This window comes from Lagenorhynchus albirostris, chromosome 4 (genome assembly GCF_949774975.1).
Source record: "Lagenorhynchus albirostris chromosome 4, mLagAlb1.1, whole genome shotgun sequence".
Lineage (NCBI taxonomy): Eukaryota > Metazoa > Chordata > Mammalia > Artiodactyla > Delphinidae > Lagenorhynchus > Lagenorhynchus albirostris.
In genome coordinates this window covers 48,909,090-48,933,946 of record NC_083098.1, presented here as the reverse complement: position 1 = coordinate 48,933,946, position 24,857 = coordinate 48,909,090, and the positions used below count along the sequence as shown (strand labels likewise).

At 39.7% G+C, this 24,857-nt stretch overlaps 1 protein-coding gene across 2 annotated transcripts in view; it reads right to left on the bottom strand.

The window, feature by feature from the left end:
• Positions 1-24,857, bottom strand: part of RASSF6 (Ras association domain family member 6) — a 50,680-nt gene that overhangs the window by 12,191 nt on the left and 13,632 nt on the right. For both annotated transcript variants that reach the window (XM_060147231.1, XM_060147230.1), the window contains exons 2-5: positions 19,074-19,152; positions 13,624-13,763; positions 3,294-3,391; positions 1,552-1,736 (exon numbers count right to left, since the gene is read on the bottom strand). In XM_060147231.1, the coding sequence (XP_060003214.1) occupies positions 1,552-1,736; positions 3,294-3,391; positions 13,624-13,763; positions 19,074-19,152 (502 nt within the window). The remainder of the gene's footprint in view (positions 1-1,551; positions 1,737-3,293; positions 3,392-13,623; positions 13,764-19,073; positions 19,153-24,857) is intronic.

Genomic DNA, 24,857 nt, shown 5'->3' with positions numbered 1-24,857 from the left:
ATTTGCTCAGCAAGAATTTGCAATCAGGTCATCAGGCTGCAATGCCCAAGCATTCAGCTATGATGCTGTGCTGCCAACTTTAGTGCCCATTTCATTCTTAGCTCCGCATATCTCATCTGGAAGCTGCTCATTTGGAATAATGTGGCTTTCAGAGCCTACTTTAACAGAAATCACCTCACAAGTGCTGATGACATACAGCATAATTCTGAGGAGAAGAAGAAACCAGGACAATTGGTAGTTGCATATCTGTGGGGGACTGTCAATGTTACTTTTTGGCCAGGAGGAAGTTCTTGAGCCAGAAAAATGTCTAATTTGAACAGAGAATTCACAAGGGAGATTTCTCCATACCAGTCTCCAAAGGAACATATGGATACTCTCCCAAGGGATGAAAAAGAAGGAAAAAAGGTAGAAAGCCCTAAAGAAAAAAAGCTTATGATGAATGAGTCAATATTTTGTATGAAAGGGCTTAGAGTGGTGCCTTGCACAGAGTGAGTGCTTTTTAAGTATTTATTGAATGAATGGATGAATGATCCCTAGTATATGACATGAAAAATTTGAGTTCTACAAAAACATGATGTATTTCCTACCTTCGACCAAGTTAAATGTCTTATAAATACTATAGAAAGGCACATATATATTTAACACATATTAAGTGAAAAAAATCAAAATGCAAATAGTATAAACTACAATTGCACTTGTGGGTGATATGGGTTTATGTATATGAGTTTATGTATAAGACCTGGAAAATTTAATTGATCAGAATAAACAAGCCTATAGCTGATTTTTTCTTTTTATTTAAATATTAATGTTTGAATGTACTTTGAACCAATCTCTTTTGTAGCACTTACATATTTTAATATCATTTGTGGATGTATTGGTTTCTTTGCCCAAGCCCTGAGCTCCATGCTGGCAAAGGCATCAATTGAGTCATCTTTATATTTCCAGTGTGTATCACAGGGCCTGCCACTTAGGGTTCACTGATCATGTTGGTTAAGAACTTGGGTTCTGGCATCAGACAGAAGCTGGGTTCGGGCTCAGAGCTGCTACTTAAAAGCAGTGTGACCGGTGATGGATTGTGTAACCTCTGTGAACCTCAGTTAACTCATACGTAAAGTAGGGAACATAATGGTATCTGCTTCATAGGATTGTTTTAGTGATTAATGAGATAATCCATCAAAACAGTTTAATGCTTAACACATAGAGAGTACCCAATAATAATAGTAGTAGTATATCTAAAGGCATTATTATTATTTTTAATTATAAATTGAATTGAGGGCTTCCCTGGTGGCGCAGTGGTTGAGGGTCCGCCTGCCGATGCAGGGGACACGGGTTCGTGCCCCGGTCCAGGAAGATCCCACATGCTGCGGAGCGGCTGGGCCCGTGAGCCATGGCCGCTGGGCCTGCGCGTCCGGAGCCTGTGCTCCGCAATGGGAGAGGCCACAACAGTGAGAGGCCCGCGTACCACACACACACACAAAAATTGAATTGAGTGATATTGTTAGCACAATAGACAACATTCTTTTAAATGACATTAATGAAACTGGAACTCACTTCATGGTTATAAAAGTGTCCGTTAATAGAGGCCCTATGCTTCTGTCTGTCCTTTCTGTCCATCGTCGGAGGCTTCATCCTTTTTCTCACCAGGGCTGCTTCACTCATGGTTCTATAGAGCAATGGGGATTCAGGTTCTTCATCTGCATGAAGCTTCAGAGTGCTACTGTGATAAGATAAATAATCTGGGGAGAAAAAAGGTTATAAGCCCATATAATTTAGCTGCTCACCTCTTTGCATCGTGGGTGGATTTGATTACATACTTAGTAATTATATAGCTATGCAATGGACTATAATGCTTTTAAACAGAAAATAGCAATGATCTTCTTTAAGAATAGGGCCATCTGGTGACACTTGTTTTCCATTTTACCTTGGAATTTTAATTATATTGTAATTAGAGTATAAGCATGTGATACTTCATCTTTCTCTAGCACTGGTGCTTAAATAAAAATAGATTTTTATTGTATCTTTGGTGCCAAGAGATTGGGATTCCCTTGTGTTTAGATGAGTGTTGTCAAAGGGCTAATTATAAGGACCCTTATATAAAAGATGCCAAAAGACCATAAGACAAAAATAAGGGAATCCGGGAAGGAGCATCATGTTTGTTACAGAATCTGAGTTGTTATAGAGACAGCAGAGAGGACTGAACTGAGAATGCTTTGAAAAAAATTAAGCTAAACATTGGAAGTTGTTGGTAGATTCATGAAGATAATGCCAGCACCATACCCTTGTTCAGTCTGAAGTCAGTTTGGTAATATCACCAACCCGGGAATGTGAACCCCACCCCAGCCTCAGTCATCATCTTCTCCTTGGGTCTCTACATATTACATGCAAATGAAATCCATGTAAAATGTAAGATATCATGCCCGAGTCTCAGTAAATGACAGATACTAATATTATTACTAACACATCATCATTATTATGATTACTGTTGTCACATGTCATAGGGGCTGGCATTTTCCATTCGTTTGTCAAATTTGATATGAACTCACTTGATGTTCAAGTAGATTTCTCTTTTTTAAATAAATGCTTGAAACAACCCTATCAGATATAGTGAATGCAGTATATCTGCCTCTGAGAAGCAATGTTATATAAATATCTATTAACCGAAATGTTCAACTTCTCAAAAGATGTAAAATTCAATCTGAAGGGCTTGGTCTAGCATAGAAATCTTCTGAGTATAATAAATGATCCTAATCCTTGGGGAAAATATAAAACAATTTTATGTACACAAACTTTATTCAAACCATCAGTTCTCCCTAATCTAGTAAATCTAAGGGACCTCATGTAATTAAAAAAATAATGTTTTTATATAGCAAAGTAAGGTTCTTAAACATCATATGAGCACTGTAGTGACTTAAGTTAGTATGTTCCTAAGATATATTTTTTTAATATAAAATAAGGGTTTAATAAGTAACGGTAGGGCTTCCCTGGTGGCGCAGCGGTTGAGAGTCCACCTGCCGATGCAGGGGACACGGGTTCGTGCCCCGGTCTGGGAAGATCCCACATGCCGCGGAGCGGCTGGGCCCGTGAGCCATGGCCGCTGAGCCTGCGCGTCCAGAGCCTATGCTCCGCAATGGGAGAGGCCACAACGGTGAGAGGCCCGCGTACCGCAAAAAAAAAAAAAAAAAAAAAAAAAAAAGTAACGGTATATAAAATGTTGAATTTCAGAAAAACATTTAGGATTCATGCTTTGTATTAGTTTTAAAAAGTCTCCTCATTAATAAGATTTTGATACTGACCTTCCTGGGAATCTGTTGCTCCAGACACTGGAATCTGAGTCCTGTCCAAATCACTAATACGGTAAAGATCATCAAATTCTCCCCAGCGTGTCATTCCCCTGAAAAGTAATAAATCTTGTGATATTATTCTATTCATAAAAAGGCGTAGGATGGTTTTCAGATTTACAGTATTAATATAATGCTGTGGGCCTCTGTAGGTAGACACATCATCCTAAGTTATAACAAATTTTTATATTATTAAAATTATATTTATACCAGAGTAGTCAGCTTGCATTTTAAATAATTCTTGTACTGATTTTGAGCATGTTTTGACACAATAATTCAGTTACACACTGAACCACAAGATTATATAGATTCTGTAAAACATATGTGCCAATGGAATTAGTAGAAACCAATATAATCCATTTTTTTTAACATCTTTATTGGGGTATAATTGATTTACAATGGTGTGTTAGTTTCTGCTTTATAACAAAGTGAATCAGCTATACGTATACAATATCTCCTCCCTCTTGCAACTCCCTCCCACCCTCCCTATCCCACCCCTCTAGGTGGTCACAAAGCACTGAGCTGACCTCCCTGTGCTATGCAGCTGCTTCCCACTAGCTATTTATTTTACATTTGGTAGTGTATATATGTCCATGCCACTCTCACTTCGTCCCAGCTTACCCTTCCCCCTCCCCTTGTCCTCAAGTCCATTCTCTACATCTGTGTCTTTATTCCTGTCCTGCCCCTATGTTCTTCAGAACCCCTCCCCACCCTTTTTTAAGATTCCATATATATGTGTTAGCATACAGTATTTGTTTTTCTCTTTCTGACTTACCTCACTCTGTATGACAAACTCTAGGTCCATCCACCTCTCTACAAATAACTCAATTTCGTTTCTTTTTATGGCTGAGTAATATTCCATTGTATATATGTGTCACATCTTTATCCATTCATCTTTCGATAGACACATATGTTCACCTTATTTTTGATAAGAGAGGCAAGAATATACAATGGAGAAAAGACAGCCTTTTCAATAAGTGGTGCTGGGAAAACTGGACAGCTACATGTAAAAGAAAGAAATTAGCACACTCCCTAACACCATACAGAATCCATTCTTATACAGATATCTCACAATGCTTTTAGGAGAGTTTAGATACAAAGTGTTTATTCTGCCAACTTGCATTAAGTTCCTGTTATATTCAAAGCATTTTTAGGTAAAGTGACTCCAATATAATGATATAAAGCCTATCTTTAAGACCCTTGAGCACTATAAAGAATGCGATTTATAAAGGACGAAAGTGTATAAGAAACTTCTTTTCTGACAATCATGATTTATATAGGGTACTAACAATTTTCAATGCATTCTGATGCCCAGAATACATAAAACTGGGCAACTGCTTATTTTTACCAGTTGGGCCAACACTTATTGTTATTTTCTTTCTGGCTTTAGATAAGCTACTTATCTTCTCTGTGCATTAGTGTTCTCACCTATGAAATGGGGATGATTATAGTATGAGGTAGGATAAGGTTATTGAGAAGATTAAATGAGTTAATTTGTGTAAAATCCTTGAAAAAGTGCCCAACACATAGTAAGCACTCAATATGTGTTAAAAACTATCGTGATCATCCTCATCTTCATTGTTATCCTCATCATAATCCCCATCCATTTCATGATGGGTCAGGAGCCATTAGGGATCCAAGGTATTCCTAGACGTCTCTAGGTTAATAGACACTATCGTAGCTGGGACCAGTCTTAGTCCTACTAAGAGTCTCTTCCATAATGTCTGTTTTCCTTATGAACAAAAAATATTCACCCATAGGGAATCTGTGGCATTAATTCTTCCCAAATGTCACTGGTGGCAATAGCAACAAAAAATGCTTATTCATACTAGTGGTGGCAAATATGAATAAACATGGTCCTTTTCTTCCTTGATCTCTGAATTCCTGTGATGTCTTTTTACAACTTTGATATCATTTTAGCCTCATAATAAAAGCCTTATGACATAGATAAGATAATCCTAATATATTTGTATATTAATTTTCTAGTAAACTGTACTATACAGAATACAGCCAGTCAAAATAAATGTCTTAAAAGTCCAAGAACTTTAGGCAATAACTTTAACTCAAAGGAGAACTGTTTTGGTCCTGACTCAGACTCTAGTTATTCTTCCTTTTTTATTTTCAATTGAAGTATAGTTAATTTACAATGTTTTAGGTGTATAGCAAAGTGATTAAGATATATATATATATATGTATATATTTCCTTTTTCGGATTCTTTTCCATTATAGGTTATTACAAGATATTGAACATAGTTCTTGTGCTATACGGGAGGTCCTTGTTGTTTACCTATTTTATATATAGTAGTGTGTATCTGTTAATCCCAAACTCCTAATTTATCCCTCCCCCACTTTTCCCCTTTGGTAACCATAAGTTTGTTTTCTGTGTCTGTGAGTCTATTTCTGTTTTGTAAATAAGTTCATTTGTATCATTTATTTTATTTTATTTTATTTTTTTTATTGTGAAAATTTGTATTTGGAGTAAAATTATTAAAGACACATAGAAATGATAATACCAATTTCAGAAGCATGTTATTTATGGAGAGGATGAGACAAAAATGGCAATTGCAGGAGTTAGAAAGACGACTTCAATTGTGTGTTACTTTAAAAGAAAAATCAGAACTATATTATTAAATGCAAACATGTCTGATATGTACCTGTTATATTATTTCCAGTTATTATATGAAATAATTTGCTGATTTTTTGTGTGTGTGTAATAGGGAGATGTTTACTAGTAGCCATAGTAATATTTCACATTATTAATCATTATTTTTTTTTTACATTATTAATTCATTTAATAATCTTGTTTAAATTATTTTATAATCAACATCTACTATAGGTAAGATGTGTTTGTGTCTATCTAGTCATTTAAATATAAGAACGTCTTTCTTGGGAACTGAATATTAAAAACTCAGACCCTTCCTCGGAAAGTACATAGGATTATATGAGCATGCAATTTTTCTTTGTACCAGTGCTTATATAAGGAACCAAAGTAAGTTTTTATAAGTAACTTGTGAGTGAATTTGGAAGCAAAATTAGGAATAAAAACATCACAATTGTTTTGTCCCCTAACCCTTTGGACCATTGCTCTGTGAAGTATCACCTTAAGTTTCTGCTTATTAGGTAGTGTCCTTCTTTGTCTCTTCTAATAGTCTTTGTTTTAAAGTCTATTTTGTCTGATATGAGAATTGCTACTCCAGCTTTCTTTTGGTTTCCATTTGCATGAAATACCTTTTTCCATCCCCTTACTTTCAGTCTATATGTGTCTCTAGGTCTGAAGTGGGTCTCTTGTAGACAGCAAATATATGGGTCTTGTTTTTGTATCCATTCAGCCAATCTGTGTCTTTTGGTGGGAGCATTTAGTCCATTTACATTTAAGGTAATTATCGATATGTGTGTTCCTATTCCCATTTTCTTAATTGTTTTGGGTTCGTTATTGTAGGTCCTTTCCTTCCTTTGTGTTTCTTGCCTAGAGAAGTTCCTTTAGCAGTTGTTGTAGAGCTGGTTTGGTGGTGCTGAACTCTCTCAGCTTTTGCTTGTCTGTAAAGGTTTTAATTTCTCCATCAAATCTGAATGAGATCCTTGCTGGGTAGAGTAATCTTGGTTGCAGGTTTTTCTCCTTCAACACTTTCAATATGTCCTGCCACTCCCTTCTGGCTTGCAGAGTTTCTGCTGAAAGATCAGCTGTTAACCTTATGGGGATTCCCTTGTGTGTTATTTGTTGTTTTTCCCTTGCTGCTTTTAATATGTTTTCTTTGTATTTAATTTTTGACAGTTTGATTAATATGTGTCTTGGCGTATTTCTCCTTGGATTTATCCTGTATGGGACTCTCTGTGCTTCCTGGACTTGATTAACTATTTCCTTTCCCATATTAGGGAAGTTTTCAACTATAATCTCTTCAAATATTTTCTCAGTCCCTTTCTTTTTCTCTTCTTCTTCTGGAACCCCTATAATTCGAATGTTGGTGCGTTTAATGTTGTCCCAGAGGTCTCTGAGACTGTCCTCAGTTCTTTTCATTCTTTTTTCTTTATTCTGCTCTGCAGTAGTTATTTCCACTATTTTATCTTCCAGGTCACTTATCCGTTCTTCTGCCTCAGTTATTCTGCTATTGATCCCATCTAGAGTACTTTTAATTTCATTTATTGTGTTGTTCATCGTTGCTTGTTTCATCTTTAGTTCTTCTAGGTCCTTGTTAACTGATTCTTGCAATTTGTCCATTCTATTGTCCATTCTATCTCCAAGATTTCGGATCAACCTTACTATCATTATTCTGAATTCTTTTTCAGGTAGACTGCCTATTTCCTCTTCATTTGTTAGGTCTGGTGGGTTTTTATCTTGCTCCTTCATCTGCTGTGTGTTTTTCTGTCTTTTCATTTTGCTTATCTTACTGTTTTTGGGGTCTCCTTTTTTGCAGGCTGAAGGTTTGTAGTTCCTGTTGTTTTTTGTGTCTGTCCCCAGTGGCTAAGGTTGGTTCAGTGGGTTGTGTAGGCTTCCTGGTGGAGGGTACTAGTGCCTGTGTTCTGGTGGATGAGGCTGGATCTTGTCTTTCTGGTGGGCAGGTCCACGTCTGGTGGTGTGTTTTGGGGTGTCTGTAGAGTTATTATGATTTTGGGCAGCCTCTCTGCTAATGGGTGGGGTTGTGTTCCTGTCTTGCTAGTTGTTTGGCATAGGATGTCCAGCACTGTAGCTTGCTGGTCGTTGAGTGAAGCTGGGTGCTGGCGTTGAGATGGAGATCTCTCGGAGATTTTTGCTGTTTGATATTATGTGCAGCTGGGAGGCCTCTTGTGGACCAGTGTCCTGAAGTTGGCTCTCCCACCTCAGAGGCACAGCACTGACTCCTGGCTGCAGCACCAAGAGCCTTTCATCCACAGGGCTCCTTAATTTGGGATGATTCGTTGTCTATTCAGGTATTCCACAGATGCAGGGTATATCAAGTTGATTGTGGAGCTTTAATCCGCTGCTTCTGAGGCTGCTGGGAGAGATTTCCCTTTCTCTTCTTTGTTCTCACAGTTCCCAGGGGCTCAGCTTTGGATTTGGCCCCGCCTGTGCGTGTAGGTCGCCGGAGGGCGTCTGTTCTTTGCTCAGACAGGACGGGGTTAAAGGAGACGCTGATTCGGAGGCTCTGGCTCACCCAGGCCGGGGGGTAGGGAGGGTCACGGAGTGCGGGGCGGGCCTGCAGCGGCAGAGGCCGGCGTGACGCTGCAGCCTGAGGCGCGCCGAGCGCTCTCCCGGGGAAGCCGTCCCTGGATCCCGGGACTCTGGCAGTGGCAGGCTGCACAGGCTCCCCGGAAGGGCGTGTGGCTAGTGACCTGTGTTCGCACACAGGCCTCCTGGCTGCGGCAGCAGCGGCCTTAGCGTCCCATGTCCGTCTCTGGGCTCCGCACTCTTAGCCGCGGCTCGCGCCCGTCCCTGGAGCTCTCTCAAGCAGCGTTCTTAATCCCCTCTCCTCGTGCACCAAGAAACAAAGAGGGACGTAAAAGTCTCTTGCCTCTTCGGCAGGTCCAGACCCCTCCCCGGACTCTCTCCCGGCCAGCTGCGGCGCACCAACGCCCTGCAGGCTGTGTTCACGTCGCCAACCTCAGTCCTCTCCCGGCGCTCCGACAAAAGCCGGAGCCTCAGCTCCCAGTCCCGCCCGCCCCGGCGGGCGAGCAGACAAGCCTCTCGGCTGGTGAGTGCCGGTCGGCCCGATCCTCTGCGCTGGAATCTGTCCGCTTTGCCCTCCACACCCCTGTTGCTGTGCTCTCCTCCGCGGCTCCCAAGCTCCCCCACTCCGCCTCCCGAAGTCTCCACCCGCGAAGGGGCTTCCTAGTGTGTGGACACTTTTCCTCCTTCACAGCTCTCTCCCGCTGGTGCAGGACCCGTCCCTATCCTTTTGTCTCTGTTTAGTGTTTTCTTTTGCCCTAACCAGGTACGTGGGGGGTTCCTTGCCTTTTGGGAGGTCTGAGGTCTTCTGCCAGCGTTCAGTAGGTGCTCCGTAGGAGTTGTTCCACGCGTAGATGTATTTCTGGTGTATCTGTGGAGAGGAAGGTGATCTCCGCCTGTATCATTTATTTTAGATTCCACATATAAGTGATATTTGTGCTATTTGTCTTTGTCTGACTTACTTCACTCAGTATGATGTTCTCCAGGTCCATCCATCTTGCTGCAAATGGAATTATTTAATTCTTTTTTATGGCTGAGTAATGTTCCATTATATATATATATATATATATATATATATATATATATACACACACAACATCATCTTTATCCATTCATCTTTCAATGGACATTTAGGTTGCTTCCAAGTCTTGGCGACTGTAAATAGTGCTGCTATGAACATTGGGGTTCATGTATCTTTTCAAATTAGAGTTTTAATCTTTTATGGATATATGCCCAGGAGTGGGATTGCAGTATAATATGATAACTCTATTTTTATTTTTTTAAGGAACCTCCATAATGTTCTCCATAGTGGCTGTACCAATTTACATTGCCACCAAGAGTGTAGGAGGGCTCCCTTTTCTAGTTATTCTTATGAGAGATAAAATTATCAATTTTCCCCAATCTATAGAAGATTAATTGAAAAAGGCAGATGTGATTATCATAGAAAGAGTGTTGGCAATGGAAAAGACAGAATACCAACGAAAAATGGAAACTAAAAAGGCAAAGTCCCCCAATGGTATCTCCCATGGGGGAAGATGAGAGAGCCCAAGCATACCAGACCAGTGATGTGCTATAAATTCTTGGTAATCCTGCCCAACTTCACCCCTGTCCTCACCTTCTCTCAGCTTAGTGGTGTCACACAAATACAGAGAAACAAACATGCCTCAATATGGTCAGTGTTTGGCCCATTTTCCTTCCTACCATCTTAGCAAAAATAAACAACACCCCCATCACCCCCAAACCCACCCGTTTTCAGCTCTGGATTGTGTAATTTGAAGCGTCTCCACATACAGCTGTGCAAGTGACTAAGCTTGAAGGCAGTTACCCAAAGTTTTCCAAAGAAACCTCGTTGGGACTTCATGTAGTATCAAATAGTTTAACTTGCCCAAGCACAGAACTGTTAGCGTTGCCCTGATCAAGCTTCAGGATATATACCATTAGCAAATTTAAACTGTGAGGAGGTTTTTCTAATGAGCTGCAAAATAAAAAGGAGATAGAAATTTGATAGACACATAGAAGGTGGCCACTTCTCTACCCACCTTGTAAAAGAAAAAACACTATTGATGCCATTCAAATGTACACCTGTCCAGTTTTTGCTCTTTATGCCATTCTGCCATGACTTGTCCAACGCATGTCAAAGCAGACTTTGGAAAGAAATTAAAAGCAGAAATGAAAACTGGTGCAAGCAAACATAACCTCAATAAAGCTGTTTTTACGAAAAATTTCCAAGACAAAATACTTGGACCAGATATGAGAGATCAAAGTACTGTCCGTAGAATTGTTTCCATAAAAGATCACAAGTGGTCACAGCTCAAACTGATTTACTTTTAAACTTATACCACTCCCATTAAGCTGATTCAGTGGGACTCATTTCAAAGATAATTAAAACAAACTAGCTTGACAAACTGATGATTCTCCCCAACGGTGAACTGAAAGAAAAGATTGCAGCCCTTCCTGCAGCTGAGTACACAACTTCCACGTCTTTCATTCCACATTCCATATCCATCCACTGGAGATATTAAATCTGTGATCCTGAGAGAGTAGAGGTATAAGTTCTGCCCACAGAAACCCAGTGTGGGAAAGAGAACAATAAGAATTGTTAGGGAGTGAGGGAATAGTCCATTTCCTTACACAATTTCATTCAAGGCTCAGAGTTTAAACGAATACCACAGTGAGGGTAGCAACCAGAGTGAGGGTGTCTAGGACTGGATTGAAACAAAGTGGCTCTGCACCCCACTAGGGAATCAGAGACTAAGGATCTTTTTCTGACAATTCTTACCCACCAGAAAAATCGGATACACTGCACTTCAAATATTCTCCCAGTAAGTCTCATTACTGTGGTAAAGGGCAAGCAAAGTTTTCTAGGGTAGTCTTTCTCAACTTTATTATTTTTTTTCTCAGCTTTAGACTAAAGGAGATAATTTATGTTTGTTTCACAGCACTGTTCTGATAAACAATAAGAAAAGGCAAATGGATTCTATGGAAGTCACATCATAAGGAGATTAATTTATAATCTGCCACAGAACATGGAAAGGCATCAATATACCTTGTTTACCTGGGCTTCTGAAACTCATCCTCAAATTCAGTGTTTCTAGGAACAAGGGTTTGAATTTTTTTTTTTTTTTTTTTTTGCGGTACGCGGGCCTCTCACTGTTGTGGCCTCTCCCGTTGCGGAGCACAGGCTCTGGACGCGCAGGCTCAGCGGCCATGGCTCACGGGCCTAGCCGCTCCGCGGCATGTGGGATCTTCCCGGACCGGGGCACGAACCCGTGTCCCCTGCATCGGCAGGCGGACTCTCAACCACTGCGCCACCAGGGAAGCCCAAGGGTTTGAATTTTAATTTGAGAAATTAAAGAAAATATCTTGGGATATCCATTCAAAATCGTGATAGCTTAATGTGCTAATACAGGTAGCTTACTGCAACTCTTTGACATCTTCCCATAGTGTTCCATATTAATCAAGCATTCATGATTCAAATAATTTAAATGCATCAAAAAGAGCTGGCTGCTCAGAGAACTTTGCAATGAGTTCTTAGGCAATATGAAGAATGATAGCTAATTTTGCCAAATTCATATCTTGTACAGTTTCCTAAAAGCAGGGCCCAGGGGTAGTTTTTACTTTTAAATGATGCTCCTTGTCATTTAGAATCATCAGCCCCATCAATCTTCTAGTACCTGAAGGTGAGGGATGCAGGGCTTCATCAAGCTGCCTGTCTGTGGTTTCTCTTCTGCTATTCATAAGTACTGGACCCTTTGCCCTTCATTAGCTTGGATGGGAGACTAATCAGAAATGGTAGATGGAGAGACAGTTTACCCAACAGAGCAGAGGTAATTTAACCACCAGGATTCCGTGGGCTTCATTTGATACTAAATTCTGAGTTCTCTCTTTGTGCCGACACACTGCTGAGCAGCAGGATAAAAATGAATAAAGCATGCTCCTTACCCTTGAGGAGCTCACGGGCTGGGTGGGGGCAGGGGTATGAAAATACAGTTAACGGCGTGCTCTGAAAGGGATATAGAAAAGTTGTCAGGGTACCTACTACAGGGTCAGAAAAGGCTCTCTGGAGAATGTGTTACCGACCTGAATCTTAAAGGATTGGTGGAAGAGTCTAGCAAATGGATGTCGAGAAGCAGATTGGCTTCCAGGCAGAGAGTCAGGAAAGTAAGAAACTGCATGACATGTGTAGGGAATTATAAAATTGCTGGAATTGCTGGAACCTCACATTTGAGAAAGATTGGCAAGGTGCAAATCATAGTGGGACTTCAGTGTTTTCCCCAAAGGAAAAGTGGGGCTTCCCTCAAGGTGATACCCGATTTTCCTTGGTTATGACCAAAGGTCAGATTGAGGAAAAGGTCCTGGCTGCTCTCTCTCCAACCTCTCTCCTGCTAGAACTCCAGCTCATCTAGTTATGGATAGAAGGATGGATGAAGAGAACGCTTGATACCTCCATGTACACGCAAAAAGGAGATGTGTTAGAAAGTCAAGGATTAAAAAGGAAGGGGAGAAGGGAGGGAGGAAGAAAACAATATTTATATCTGTGATTTCTTTGGGAATATTTATTAATTTTTCTAAAAATTGTAAAGGATAATGAAAAGATATATCTCAGCCCAACTTACGTATTCAAGGTACAGTTGCATAAACCCACACAGAGTACTGTTTTGTGCATTTACTGTACTTCACATGCACTTTGTCCTGATCCTAACAGGACACAGCAATCAGATGGAGCATAATTAAGTCTCCTTTCCAGAAAGCGGGAAAAGCCCTTTGTTCTAAGAAGAGGAGAAATTTAAATTTTATCCCCCTCTTTTTGGTGATAAGACCAGGGCTAATGAAATCTTGCCTTTACTTTTTGTTTTTTCTAGTGAAAGAATGCAGTCTCCCAGAAGAGAAGGAATACAGCAGAGAAGTCAAGAGCCAGACTCTGGCGCTCACAGACCTGAGGTCCAGTCCAGTTCTGCTACATGGTAATTGGGGATCTTGCACAAACTACCTAACCTCTCAGAGCCCTGGACACAAACGTCCTGGAGTTGATGGGGGATTAAATGAGGTTGTGTATAAACTTTAGAGCTTTCATCCTTGAGGCACACAAAAAAGGTAAATATGAAGATCATTTTCTAAGGAATTAAAATCATAAAGGTAGCTCACCTTTTGGAAAAGACATCTGGTGACTTCAGCACAGTGAAAGAAGGGATTTGCTTCTCATCTTGTATTTTCAGTTGTATAGGCTGCTTTACTCCCCAGAAAATGTCTAGCATTCCTTCAACAATTAGTTTACCATCGTCAGTCTAGGGGAGAAACCAATCATCACAAACACTGTTTTTGTATTATTTATAGAAGGCAAATGTTTTAACTGAAGATTTAGAAATGAGGTCTGTAAGACATCTTAATAGATAAAAAATAAATTCCCAGGTGGGACTGTTTGGCTTTTAAATTTATCTACAAAACATTTCTACTTTTGAAACATTCTTTTATTTTTGAAAACAGCTATAACCAGCAAAGTCATAATGGTAATGACATGCCCACCAGAGGGCACAGTATGCTAAAATATTTTCTGAACTCTGCTTCTTCAATTAAGTGGAATTTTAATTCTCTAATTCTATTTAGCGTAAAATTAAAGCAGAATTAAAAACTGTGCTAAAGTAGAATTCAGAAGAACAGCTATTGTTCAGTTTAGTGGCTATTTTCTCATTTCTGAACAGGAAAAATTTAGCTCACAAACTTATGCAAAACAAGTGAAATAATGTATGTAAAAATACAGTGTAAAATACACAACAAATTATATTTTTGAAAAAAATCAATAGCACTTGAGTAATCTCTTTTAAGTTGGAACTATTATAACAAAAGAAGGGAATTCTATGCAAAGAAAAATTAGTAAACAGGATTGAACACTTACTTATCCTGTGGATGTAGATATTAATACCAAAGCACATTCCCATAGAATGTAAAAGTCTGTTATTAAAGTAGTGTTATTATTATAGTAAATTTGGGAAATATAGAAAGAATATTCCAACTATCCAATAACTACTCTAACATGCAATAACTACTTGTTATTATGAAAAATCAATAATTAGAAAACATAATAAATATAAACATAAATGACTCAATTCTTATTTGAGAGTGTAATGAAAACTCCAGACTCTGGAATCAGACAGACCTGTGTTTGAACTCTGACTCTGCCATTTTCTAGCTGTGTTCTCTTGGACAAGATGTCAAACACCTATAAAACTGGGCGGCTGCTTCTGAAGAATGAAATCATAACAATCCTTGATTCATAGGACCTCGTATTTAAAGTGCTCAATAAATGATATTGCTTATTATTTCTTTGGCTGACAAACCTACTTTGGAGTCACTCCTGAAACAAAGTTTTGCTCTTTCTCCTCCTTTTGAGTTCATATTTCAGATCACTGTGAGGTCAGGTACCAATCAGTTGTCCTTAACAGCCAAACATAATTTGCCCTCTGAAAGGGCAGTACATGATGCAGAGCCTACATTTTAGTTATTGATGTATAACATCTTTCCGTGGCTTAATTATACTACAATGAATCCCTTATATCAAAAACTCATAGGGGGGCTTCCCTGGTGGCGCAGTGGTTGAGAGTCCGCCTACAAATGCAGGGGACACGAGTTCGTGCCCCGGTCTGGGAAGATCCCACATGCCGCGGAGCGGCTGGGTCCATGAGCCATGGCCGCTGAGCCTGCGCGTCCGGAGCCTGTGCTCCGCAACGGGAGAGGCCACAACAGTGAGAGGCCCTGCATACCGCAAAAAACAAAACAAAACAAAACAAAAAACTCATAGAATAACTGCTCTTCTGAGGTTATCTAACTTTTGCTTTCAAGAAGAAATACTCCAACTATTATCAGAAAATGAGGTTTTCTCATGTAAGGAATATCAGAATATTTTTTAATTTCAGAAACCATCTCTAGGACTTCCCTGGTGGCGCAGAGGTTGAGAATCCGCCTGCCAATGCAGGGGACACGGGTTCAAGCCCTGGTCCGGGAGGACTCCACATGCCATGGAGCAACGAGGCCTGTGTGCCGCAATTACTGAGCCTGTGCTCTAGAGCCCGTAAGCCACAACTACTGAGCCTGTGCACCACAACTACTGAAGCCTGTGCACTTAGAGCCCGTGCTCCACAAGAGAAGCCACTACAGTGAGAAGCCTGCACACCGCAACAAAGAGTAGCCCTCATTCACTGCAACTAGAGAAAGCCCGTGTGCAGCAACGAAGACCCAGTGCAGCCATAAATAAATAAATTAATTTAATTTAAAAAAAGAAATCATCCCTTTTGAAATTTACTAAATAAATTATCCCTGAAGCCTTGTTTATACTTATCTAATCTCATTGTCTCAATCTTCAGGCCTTTTCTCTTCTAGATCTACACCAATACCCTTGGTGATCTCAATGATCCTTATGTGCCATCTCTAAACTAATAGCTCCCAACTTTAGATATACAGCTCAAACCTTCCCCTAAACTTCAGTTGTCAAACTTGACATCGAATTTAATACGTTCCTAATTAACTTTTGATCTTTCTTCCTGTAACTATTTTCCTTTCCCAGTCTTCCCCATCTTGGTAAATAGAACCCCCATCCTTCCAGTTGTTCAGGTCAACATTTTTAAAGTCACCATTAAACTTTCTTTCATACTTAACCTCTCAAAATCCAATACGTTAGCAAATCCCATTAGCTTTACCTTAAAAATATATCCCCAATATGGCTATACTCACCATTGGTACTACCACAATTCTAGTTTATGCCACTGTCATTGTTTGCCTGGTTATCACAATAGTTTCTTTGGGGTCTACCTCATTCTTCTCTTGCCCCTCTATGTATTCTTAGTAGCTAGAGAGATCGTTTTATTTTTTACTTTTTTAACTTTTTATTTTATATTGGAGTATAGTTGATTAACAATGTTGTGTTAGTTTCGGGTGTACAGCAAAGTGATTCAGCTATACATATATATATATCTATCTATTCTTTTTCAAATTCTTTTCCCATTTAGATTGTTACATAATATTGAGCAGGTTCCCTGTGCTGTACAGTAGGTCCTTGTTGGTTATCCACTTTAAATACAGCAGTGTGTACCTGTCAATCCCAAACTCCCTAACTATCCCTCCCCCACCTTCCCCCCGGTAACCATAAGTTCGTTAGAGAGATCCTTTTAAAATGAATCTTTAGATAATATCACAACTCCTCAGTGGCTTTCCATCTCATTCCAAGTACAAGCTGAAGTCTTCACAATGATCTATAAGACCCTACATGCTCTGGTGCCCTCCCCTTCTCAGTTCTCTCTATAGCTTCCTTGTTCTCTACTATCCCATTCCCACAAGGTTCCTGGTGCACTGGCTTCCCCACCGTACCTCAGTTACACCAGCCAGGCTCACGACCTTTATTGGGCTGCTGGATATATCTGTGCCTGGAATGTGTGTCCCACAGACTTCTACAAGGTTTGCTCTCTGACATCTTTCAGTCTTTGGTCAAATGTTCCTCTTTCCTCATCCACTTAGATTCCTGAGCCCTCTTCCCTGCTTTGTTATTCTCCACAGCCTTTCTTTTTTTGGCTGCATTGGGTCTTCATTGCTGCACGTGGGTTTTCTCTAGTTGCGGCGAGCAGGGGCTACTCTCTGTTGCGGTGTGCGGGCTTCTCATTGCGGTGGCTTCTCTTGTTGCAGAGCACGGGCTCTAGATGCGCAGGCTTCAGTAGCTGCAGCACGTAGCTGCAGTAGGCAACTCAGTAGTTGTGTCGCACAGGCTTAGTTGCTCCGCAGCATGTGGGATCTTCCCAGACCAGGGCTCGAGCCCGTGTCCCCTGCATTGACAGGCAGATTCTTAACCACTGTGCCACAAGCGAAGTCCCTCTCCAGTCTTTATCGCCATTGGATACACAGTTTACTTTTTTGTTTCTTTTCTGACTACTAAAATGTAAGCAAGCATGAAGGCAGGACATTGTCTAGTTTCTTCATTGCTATGTCTCTAGCTTTTAGAACAATGTCTGCAGTGTTGTATACAATAAATATTCATTAAGTTAATTAATCAGAGATTTAGAAAGCTACATGCTATTCTCCATGGACTGCCCCTTTTAACAGTGCCCATCATTGTAACTAAGTCAGAGACTTGCAAAATTCCGGATTCTAACTTTATTTATTTATTTATTTTTAAATTTATTTATTTTATTATTTATTTATTTATTTAGGCTGTGTTGGGTCTTTTGTTGCTGTGCACGGGCTTTCTCTAGTTGCGGTGAGCAGGGGCCACTCTTCGTTGCAGTGCACGGTCCTCTCATTGCGATGGCTTCTCTTGTTGCGGAGCACGGGCTCTAGGCACGTGGGCTTCAGCAGCTGTGGCACACGGGCTCTAGAGCACAGGCTCAGTAGTTGTGGTGCATGGGCTTAGCTGCTCCGCAGCATGTGGGATCCTCCCAGACCAGGGCTTGAACCCGTGTCCCCTGCATTGGCAGGCGGACTCCCAACCACTGCGCCACCAGGGAAGCCCGGGATTCTAACTTTATTGACGGTGAGTAAAGATAGAAAGATTAAGCAATCTGATATTCTCACTGTATACTTTACTTCATACAGTTTTAAAAAATTATGTAAGACAGGGCACTTTATTCTAAAAAGTCAAACGACTTGCAGATTGAGCACTGATTCACAGAATAGGAAATGACACGCCTCAACTTATATGCTTGTCACATCAAAATTCAAACATTTTCCTAAAGGAAATGAACTTCTTAACATCATGAATTCTATGGAAACAACCGAATTAAAATATGAAATCATTTTCTTAAAGTTTTGATCTTTTCTTAAATCTTATATTTTTACAGTTACCTATATGAGAGATCTAAGATACAGGATAATATTGAAATAATTTAAAATTAGGCCATTTAAAAAATTTAGGCCCATTTCTTTATAAAGGGATTAGTTATTTCCTACTTCTGTAGGAAATTACATTTGGGAAGGTAACTGAAATGTCCAATCAAACTAAATCATTTAAGCTCACTAGTGAAGGCCAGAGAGGTTTATAAATTTCCTTCTGTTCCAATTGCAGATTTAAGCCAATGGTGGCCTAAAGTCAATGCTGTACACATTTGAAGATCTGAAACGTAGGTAGAAAGTTCTAATGTTCCCTAGAACCAGGAAGATAGTGTAAAGATGTGAAGTGAGTCTCATTAGAATACAAGACTGAGTAGGAAGACCTGTGGAGGATGAGGCATTAAAAAACCAATCTAAGGCCACTTTGTACAGTAGCCTGCCAGTTGCAACCTTAAAAATGCTTGCTGAATTGTTTCTAGGATAGATTTTTAATGGAATTGCTGTTCAAAAGATGTTCATACTCTGTTTTTAAAGTAGAAAGCAAATATGTCATTAAAGTTGTTTTAAACGTTTTCCCATTCTAAAAAAATACTTGGAAAGTCACATGTTTCAGGACTAGGATTTTGCAATATAGTCTAAAACCGAAAAATCCTGATCAAGTTAAAGATTCACCTGCTTCTCCCAGATGTTTTGCCTTACGGACTCCAACTTATCCTGACTTCTCTGTACTTTTATGGATTTTTTTCTCCTGTGAATTAAACTGTACTGCATTTCTTTGACGGGCTTACCTGTCCATATAAAATATGCAGGTTTTTCTGGTTCCTATAAAAGATGTTATAGGTCTTCAATAAAGAATTAAGTTGTTCCCTAAAAAAACAATATTACATTCAGTTACAATCAGTCTTAGGCTTTTTAATGGTAGAAGGCAATAATGGTGCCTTCAGTTCAAAAAGATATGAGATAGGAAAAAATGGTTCAATGGAATCTTTACTATTCTGTCATTTTAATATAGGTCATTGAAAACTGAAGCCTTCTTAGGACATCAACAAATGTTGAAGGTGTTAATTCATAAATAAATCATCAAAGTAAAACAAATAAAATCTGGTCTTAGGTGGTTACTTTCCCTTAGTGAAGATGTGTGTTAATAATTTCAAAGTTGAATTTGATTTTTAAAAAGTCCGTCAAAATTTTCCATAATGAAGAAATGACTGGCTGCAAAGAGCTGTTTGAATTGAATTTATAATCTAAAGCAGTGGTTCTCAACCCATTTAAGTCACAGTATATTTTGAAACCCTGATGAAAGCTTTGCCTTCCCTGCGGGGGGTGGAGTGGGTTAATCCTATATATAAACACATAGTTTTGCATATACAATGTGTAATAGCTAATTTATGTGCTATTTTGAAAGACTTTCCTGATAAACAAGGAAGGAGTTATTTTCCACATGGTGTAAGTATAGGTTCTTTTTATCTGACAGTAACAAACTGACATTTAAAAATATTCTTTGTTTAAAATTCTGGAGTAAAAGGAAACTCCCTGGCTGTCCAGTGGTTAGGACTCCAGGCTTTCATGGCCAAGGCCCCAGGTTTGATCGCTGTTCAGGGAACTAAGACCCACAAGCTCTGTAGTGCAGCCAAAAAAAAAAAAAATTCTGGAGTATATACATCAAAATATTTCTAGTGGGTGGTAGGATTTGAGATGATTTAAAATTTTTTTCTACTGTCCTCTCTGTTGTCAAGTTCTTCCCGGGGTTGTTGTTTTATAAAATTTTGAGTTAGTTTTATTTTGACTGTTAACAATTAAAATATTTTCATAAGAGAATAAATAAATAACCAAAGAATGGAAAATGACTGCAGACAAAGTGGTGAGGAGAGTGTTCTGTAGCAGGAGACAGCTGTAAAACAGATTTCGTTTCACATTCCTCTTTTGTTTTACAACATTTAATCAACCTAATTTAAGCACCTAGTATGTGCCTGACTTTATGCTTTCCACTGGAGATACAGCAACAGTTCAGGAATAGTTGTTGCTCCTAGGCATCTCACCCTCTGTGGCAGGTGGGCTCTGGCAATGGGAATGCTGGTTCCTGCCACACCTCCATCCTCCCCTTGTGCTACCACAGCTCAAGATGCTGCTGTCACTCACCCTGCTGGTCCAAGCTATCTTCTCTCACCTGCGTTATGGCAACAGTCTCCTAAAAGCCTCCCTGTGTTTGTTGTCTATTCTCAACAGCAGGAGTTATTTTAAAACAAACCTGATCACCTCTCTCCTTTGCTCAAAGCTCTTCAATATCTTCTCATCATTAGAATAAAAGCCAATATCCTTCCAATGACTTCAAAGGCCAGTTGTGATCTGATCCCTTTTACACCTTCCATCTCATTTCTACTTCTCTTTCCTTCACTCACTGAACTCTAGCCGCTGGCCTCCTTGATGTTCCTTGAGTACTCCAGGCACATTCTCACCCCAGGGCCTCTATACATGTTGTTCCCTCTGCCCAGAATGACCTCTCCCACGCCATCACACTGTTAGTGCATTCATTTTTTTTAGGTATTTACTCCAAAGTCACCTGCTCAAGGAGTCCTTCTTGACAACCAAATCTGAAAGTTTGCCTTCTCCCAACATTCGTATCCTGCTTTCCTCCTTACCTCTGCCCCTTGGTCACCATCTAACCTTGAATATATTTTATTTATTTATCTTATATTCTGTCTCCTTCACTAGACTGTAGCTCCAAGAGACTAGGCTTGCTTCCATGTTTCGTTCACACTATATTTCATGTGCCTGGAAGAGAGCACGGCACATAGTAAGAACTCAACAAACACTGGTTGAATGAAATGATCAGAAGAAGTCTTATTCCTAAAATAAAACCAAACATATCAACAGGTGGAAAGCTTTTTTATATAAGTTGCTTTATGGGGGAGGCATCTCATGATATTAAACTTCCAGATATAGTAATTGCTAAAATCCCTTTGATCTTCAATACCTGTCTCCCTCCCATAGGAATACTTGGCTCCGTGAGGGCAGGAATTTTGGTCTATTTTATTCATTGCTGTCTTCCCAGTGCTTAGAGCAGAGCTTTGCTCATAGTGGGTACTTATTCAATAAGCATTTAATGAGTAATGAATGACAGAGTTCATGTGTATTGATTTTTATGTTTGAGATCAGGTAAACATACTTTCCACTTGACTTTTCTCACTTGTAATTTTTAATGCGCACATTTCCAAGGATCAGTACACTCCACACAAACACCACATAAAAAAATTCTACAGAATTCCTCCATGCTATTTTTCCGTTTCCCAGCTGGCTTACTTTAGAATTTTAGTGTTGATGAATATTTCTGTTCTAAACATCACTGGGCACACAAGGGATTTTGTTTCATTGGAGTCATTGCTGTGGAATAGTTCCTTAAAATTAACATACTGGTAAAGAGCATGAACACTTTTATAGCTCTCATTATTGGGAGCCAGGGCAGCATACGGACATTTCCGGTTCACTTGGGATGCAACTCCTGATACGCTGAGCTGTGAGAGTTGTTATTAAAGTAAATGAATCTTTACATAACCTTATTCCCTCAGCTTCTGTTTCTGATAAAACTGCATGTTAAGGTATGGTACAAGTATCCTTCAAAGTATTTACCTCAGTACCATGTTTGATTAGAAAGATTATTCTCTGGGAACAAGCTACTTGGAAAATGTTTCTGTATCTGAAAAAACCTGACTAAATCTTTCTGCACAGAAATAAGTCTCCAAATGACCCAGGGAGTCAGCGAACTGTGGTCCCAGGCCACCTGCTTTTGCAGATAAAGTTTTATTGGAATACAGCCACACTACTTTGTTTGCCTATTGTCTATAGCTGCTTTATTTCTATAACTGCAGAGTTGAGTAGTTGTGATACAAACCAAATGGCCTACAAAGCCTAAAATATTTATTATCTGACCCTTTACAGAGGTAGTTGGCCAACCTATAAACCATGTGTAACACAGGGTAACTAAATACCACAGAAATCTTCCATATTTTTCTCACCACAGGCAGGATCTTTCTGACTATCAGTGAAACTCTGAAGGATTTTGGCACGTGGAAGAAGAAAATAGTTCAGTAAAATAGTGTTGGGATAAAATTAGGTAAGTTAATGGTGTAATAAAGTGAGGAACTAGAAAAGAAAATCCGGAAGTCAGGTGAACAACTACAGTAATGGTGTATGCATTCCAAATATTAAAACTTCATCACATTTTAATCGTATGCACTTTACCAGAGGAAATTTTGGAGATGATTAGTCTATGCACCTGTTGAAGCAATGGGTTAATACAACAGGAGGATAAAGTGTAGCCTGCAACATTCTAACTCGACTTGTTGGCATTAAGGGCACAAAGAGCTGAAGAAGTTATCGTCAAGTTGATTATCTCTTATCCGCTGACTGATTCAAATTTTGTCCTCTAACAGAAGACCTGTCCTAATGGTTTGCTGTGTGATCACAATAAAGAAGCCTCATCCGTACACTGAGGTGGGTGAGAGCTTGAGGGAATAGATTCTGCCTCTTGTGCACTCTGGAGGGGAAGGATTAAGCAAGAAGGGTGTGAGAAGCTTACCAGGCAAAGAAAATATCAACAAGGACATTCTAGATATTTCTGTAGTTTTTGTGGCAAAAGCTCAAAGAGTTGGGACTCTAAGAGTAGAACATGTAAAATGGGGAATGGTGAGTGATGAAGAAGAAGGCAGGAACCCTGTGAACCATTTGAAGAAGCTTAAAATTCACCCTGCAGGCAATGGGCACTTACTGGAGGTTGCAGGCAAGTGTAAGGTATGATGCTTCTAAGGGCCACTAGGGAGCTTATGGAAGACAGATTTCAGGACAAAGCAACACGGAGGCAGCAAGATGAGTGGAACAATTGCAATGGTATTGGGGTAGAGAGCCAAGGCTATGTTCTGTGGGAAGGTGATCAAATGTCCCTCATGTACAGAAGAATCTAAAGTCTAGAAGAGACCTAAAATAAGTATAGGGATTATTTGGTTTAGGAGATCCAAAGGCCACCACTAAAGTGTTATCTAGGCAGTCCCTAGTCAGGAAAGGGAAGACTGATTTAATATACATGGTGACTTGTCAGTGCTAATTATAATGTATTTTTTAGGATTTAACTTAAATGTTACCTATGGACCTCCCTATCTCATAAAAAGGAAAAAAATCATCTGTGTACTTTTCCCTCTCAGCTCCAAAGAGTCCCCCGCCAGCCTAGACCAGACAGCTGTTCAGCTGCCCTAACAAAGCTATAAAGTGGGTGATAAGAAATGAATTCCATATCCAGTCTTCTCAGTTTACAAATTTTTCTAGAAGCCACAGCGACACCCAAGAAGTCGGCATGGTACAAAAAGCCTGTATATCAATACTTTACGTGTGATACATAAATTGATTTTTTAAGAAGAGCTTGGTTTTCTCGAACATGAAATACTGTATCATAATATATCCTAAGGATTTTTAAAAAACATTATCACATAATATATAACATGAATAGTGTTTTTATAAAACTAAGGAATAGCAAACTTCCATGTAAACTGGACTTCTAACTAAACGAACACATAGAATCTTAAGCTTCGCCAGGACAGAAGTTGGCACTGTGCACTGACAGTACAGAGAGGGGACCCTGATAGATGCAGATGGACACCCAGAATTAGTCATTACAGCTCCTGGGTGAGTGCTAACCAGGGAAAGACTTAACATGGGAGGGGGCGACAGGTGTAGGGGAATGATGCCAGGGTTCCTGCTCCTTTAAAGGTTCCCTGTTCCTGTAAGGCTCCCAGCTCAGTTTTAATGAGTAAAAGTGGATCCAGAGTTGACTGTAAAATGCTTAGGTGTACTTTGCACTTTGTGGTCTGAATTGCATCTGCTCAGCAGATGGGAATTACCCACATTCTGACGTTTGTCATGAATAATGGGCTGAGCAAGAGAGGAGTTCCTCAATCTTATCACGCTATTTGGCTGGAAGAAACATTTTGTGTTTAATTTTATAAACTGTATTATGCATTGACATATTGGACAGCATGATGAGTGGAAATGAGTTATGCCCTGCACCCATAGACAGAATGAGTGGCAAATTTTAGTTGTAATAAGAGTTCTCCCTCATTTTAGTAACGATTTACAGCATAATTCAGTGGCTATCTAATCCTTTTCCTGGAAACCAGAAAACCCTGTCTCATTCTTTACTAAGTGATTCTTAAAATTTGGACAAAGGCAAACCGGAAATACTGTTGTATGCTGTAGCCCAACGCAAGCTTCAGAGATTGCCACATGACACAAAATAAACTTCAGTGGAAAATACAGCCCAATGTAGTCACCAAAGGCAAATTTGGCCATGGCTGTGCTTCCTGAGTTTGTGTTATTTCTGCCTCTTGGAGACTTGCTGAAAAATGTTCAGGCTCCCAGCCAGGCAGCCACGGAAGCAGATAGTGACAGCAGCACTAGAGACAGCATCCTGCTGTTTGTATTACCATGTTTAAGAGCAGGAACCTAAAACATTCGAAAGAGTCTTTTTTTTTTTTTTTTTTCGAAAGAGTCTTTTCAAAGAGATGAGAAATTGAGGCAGGATAAAA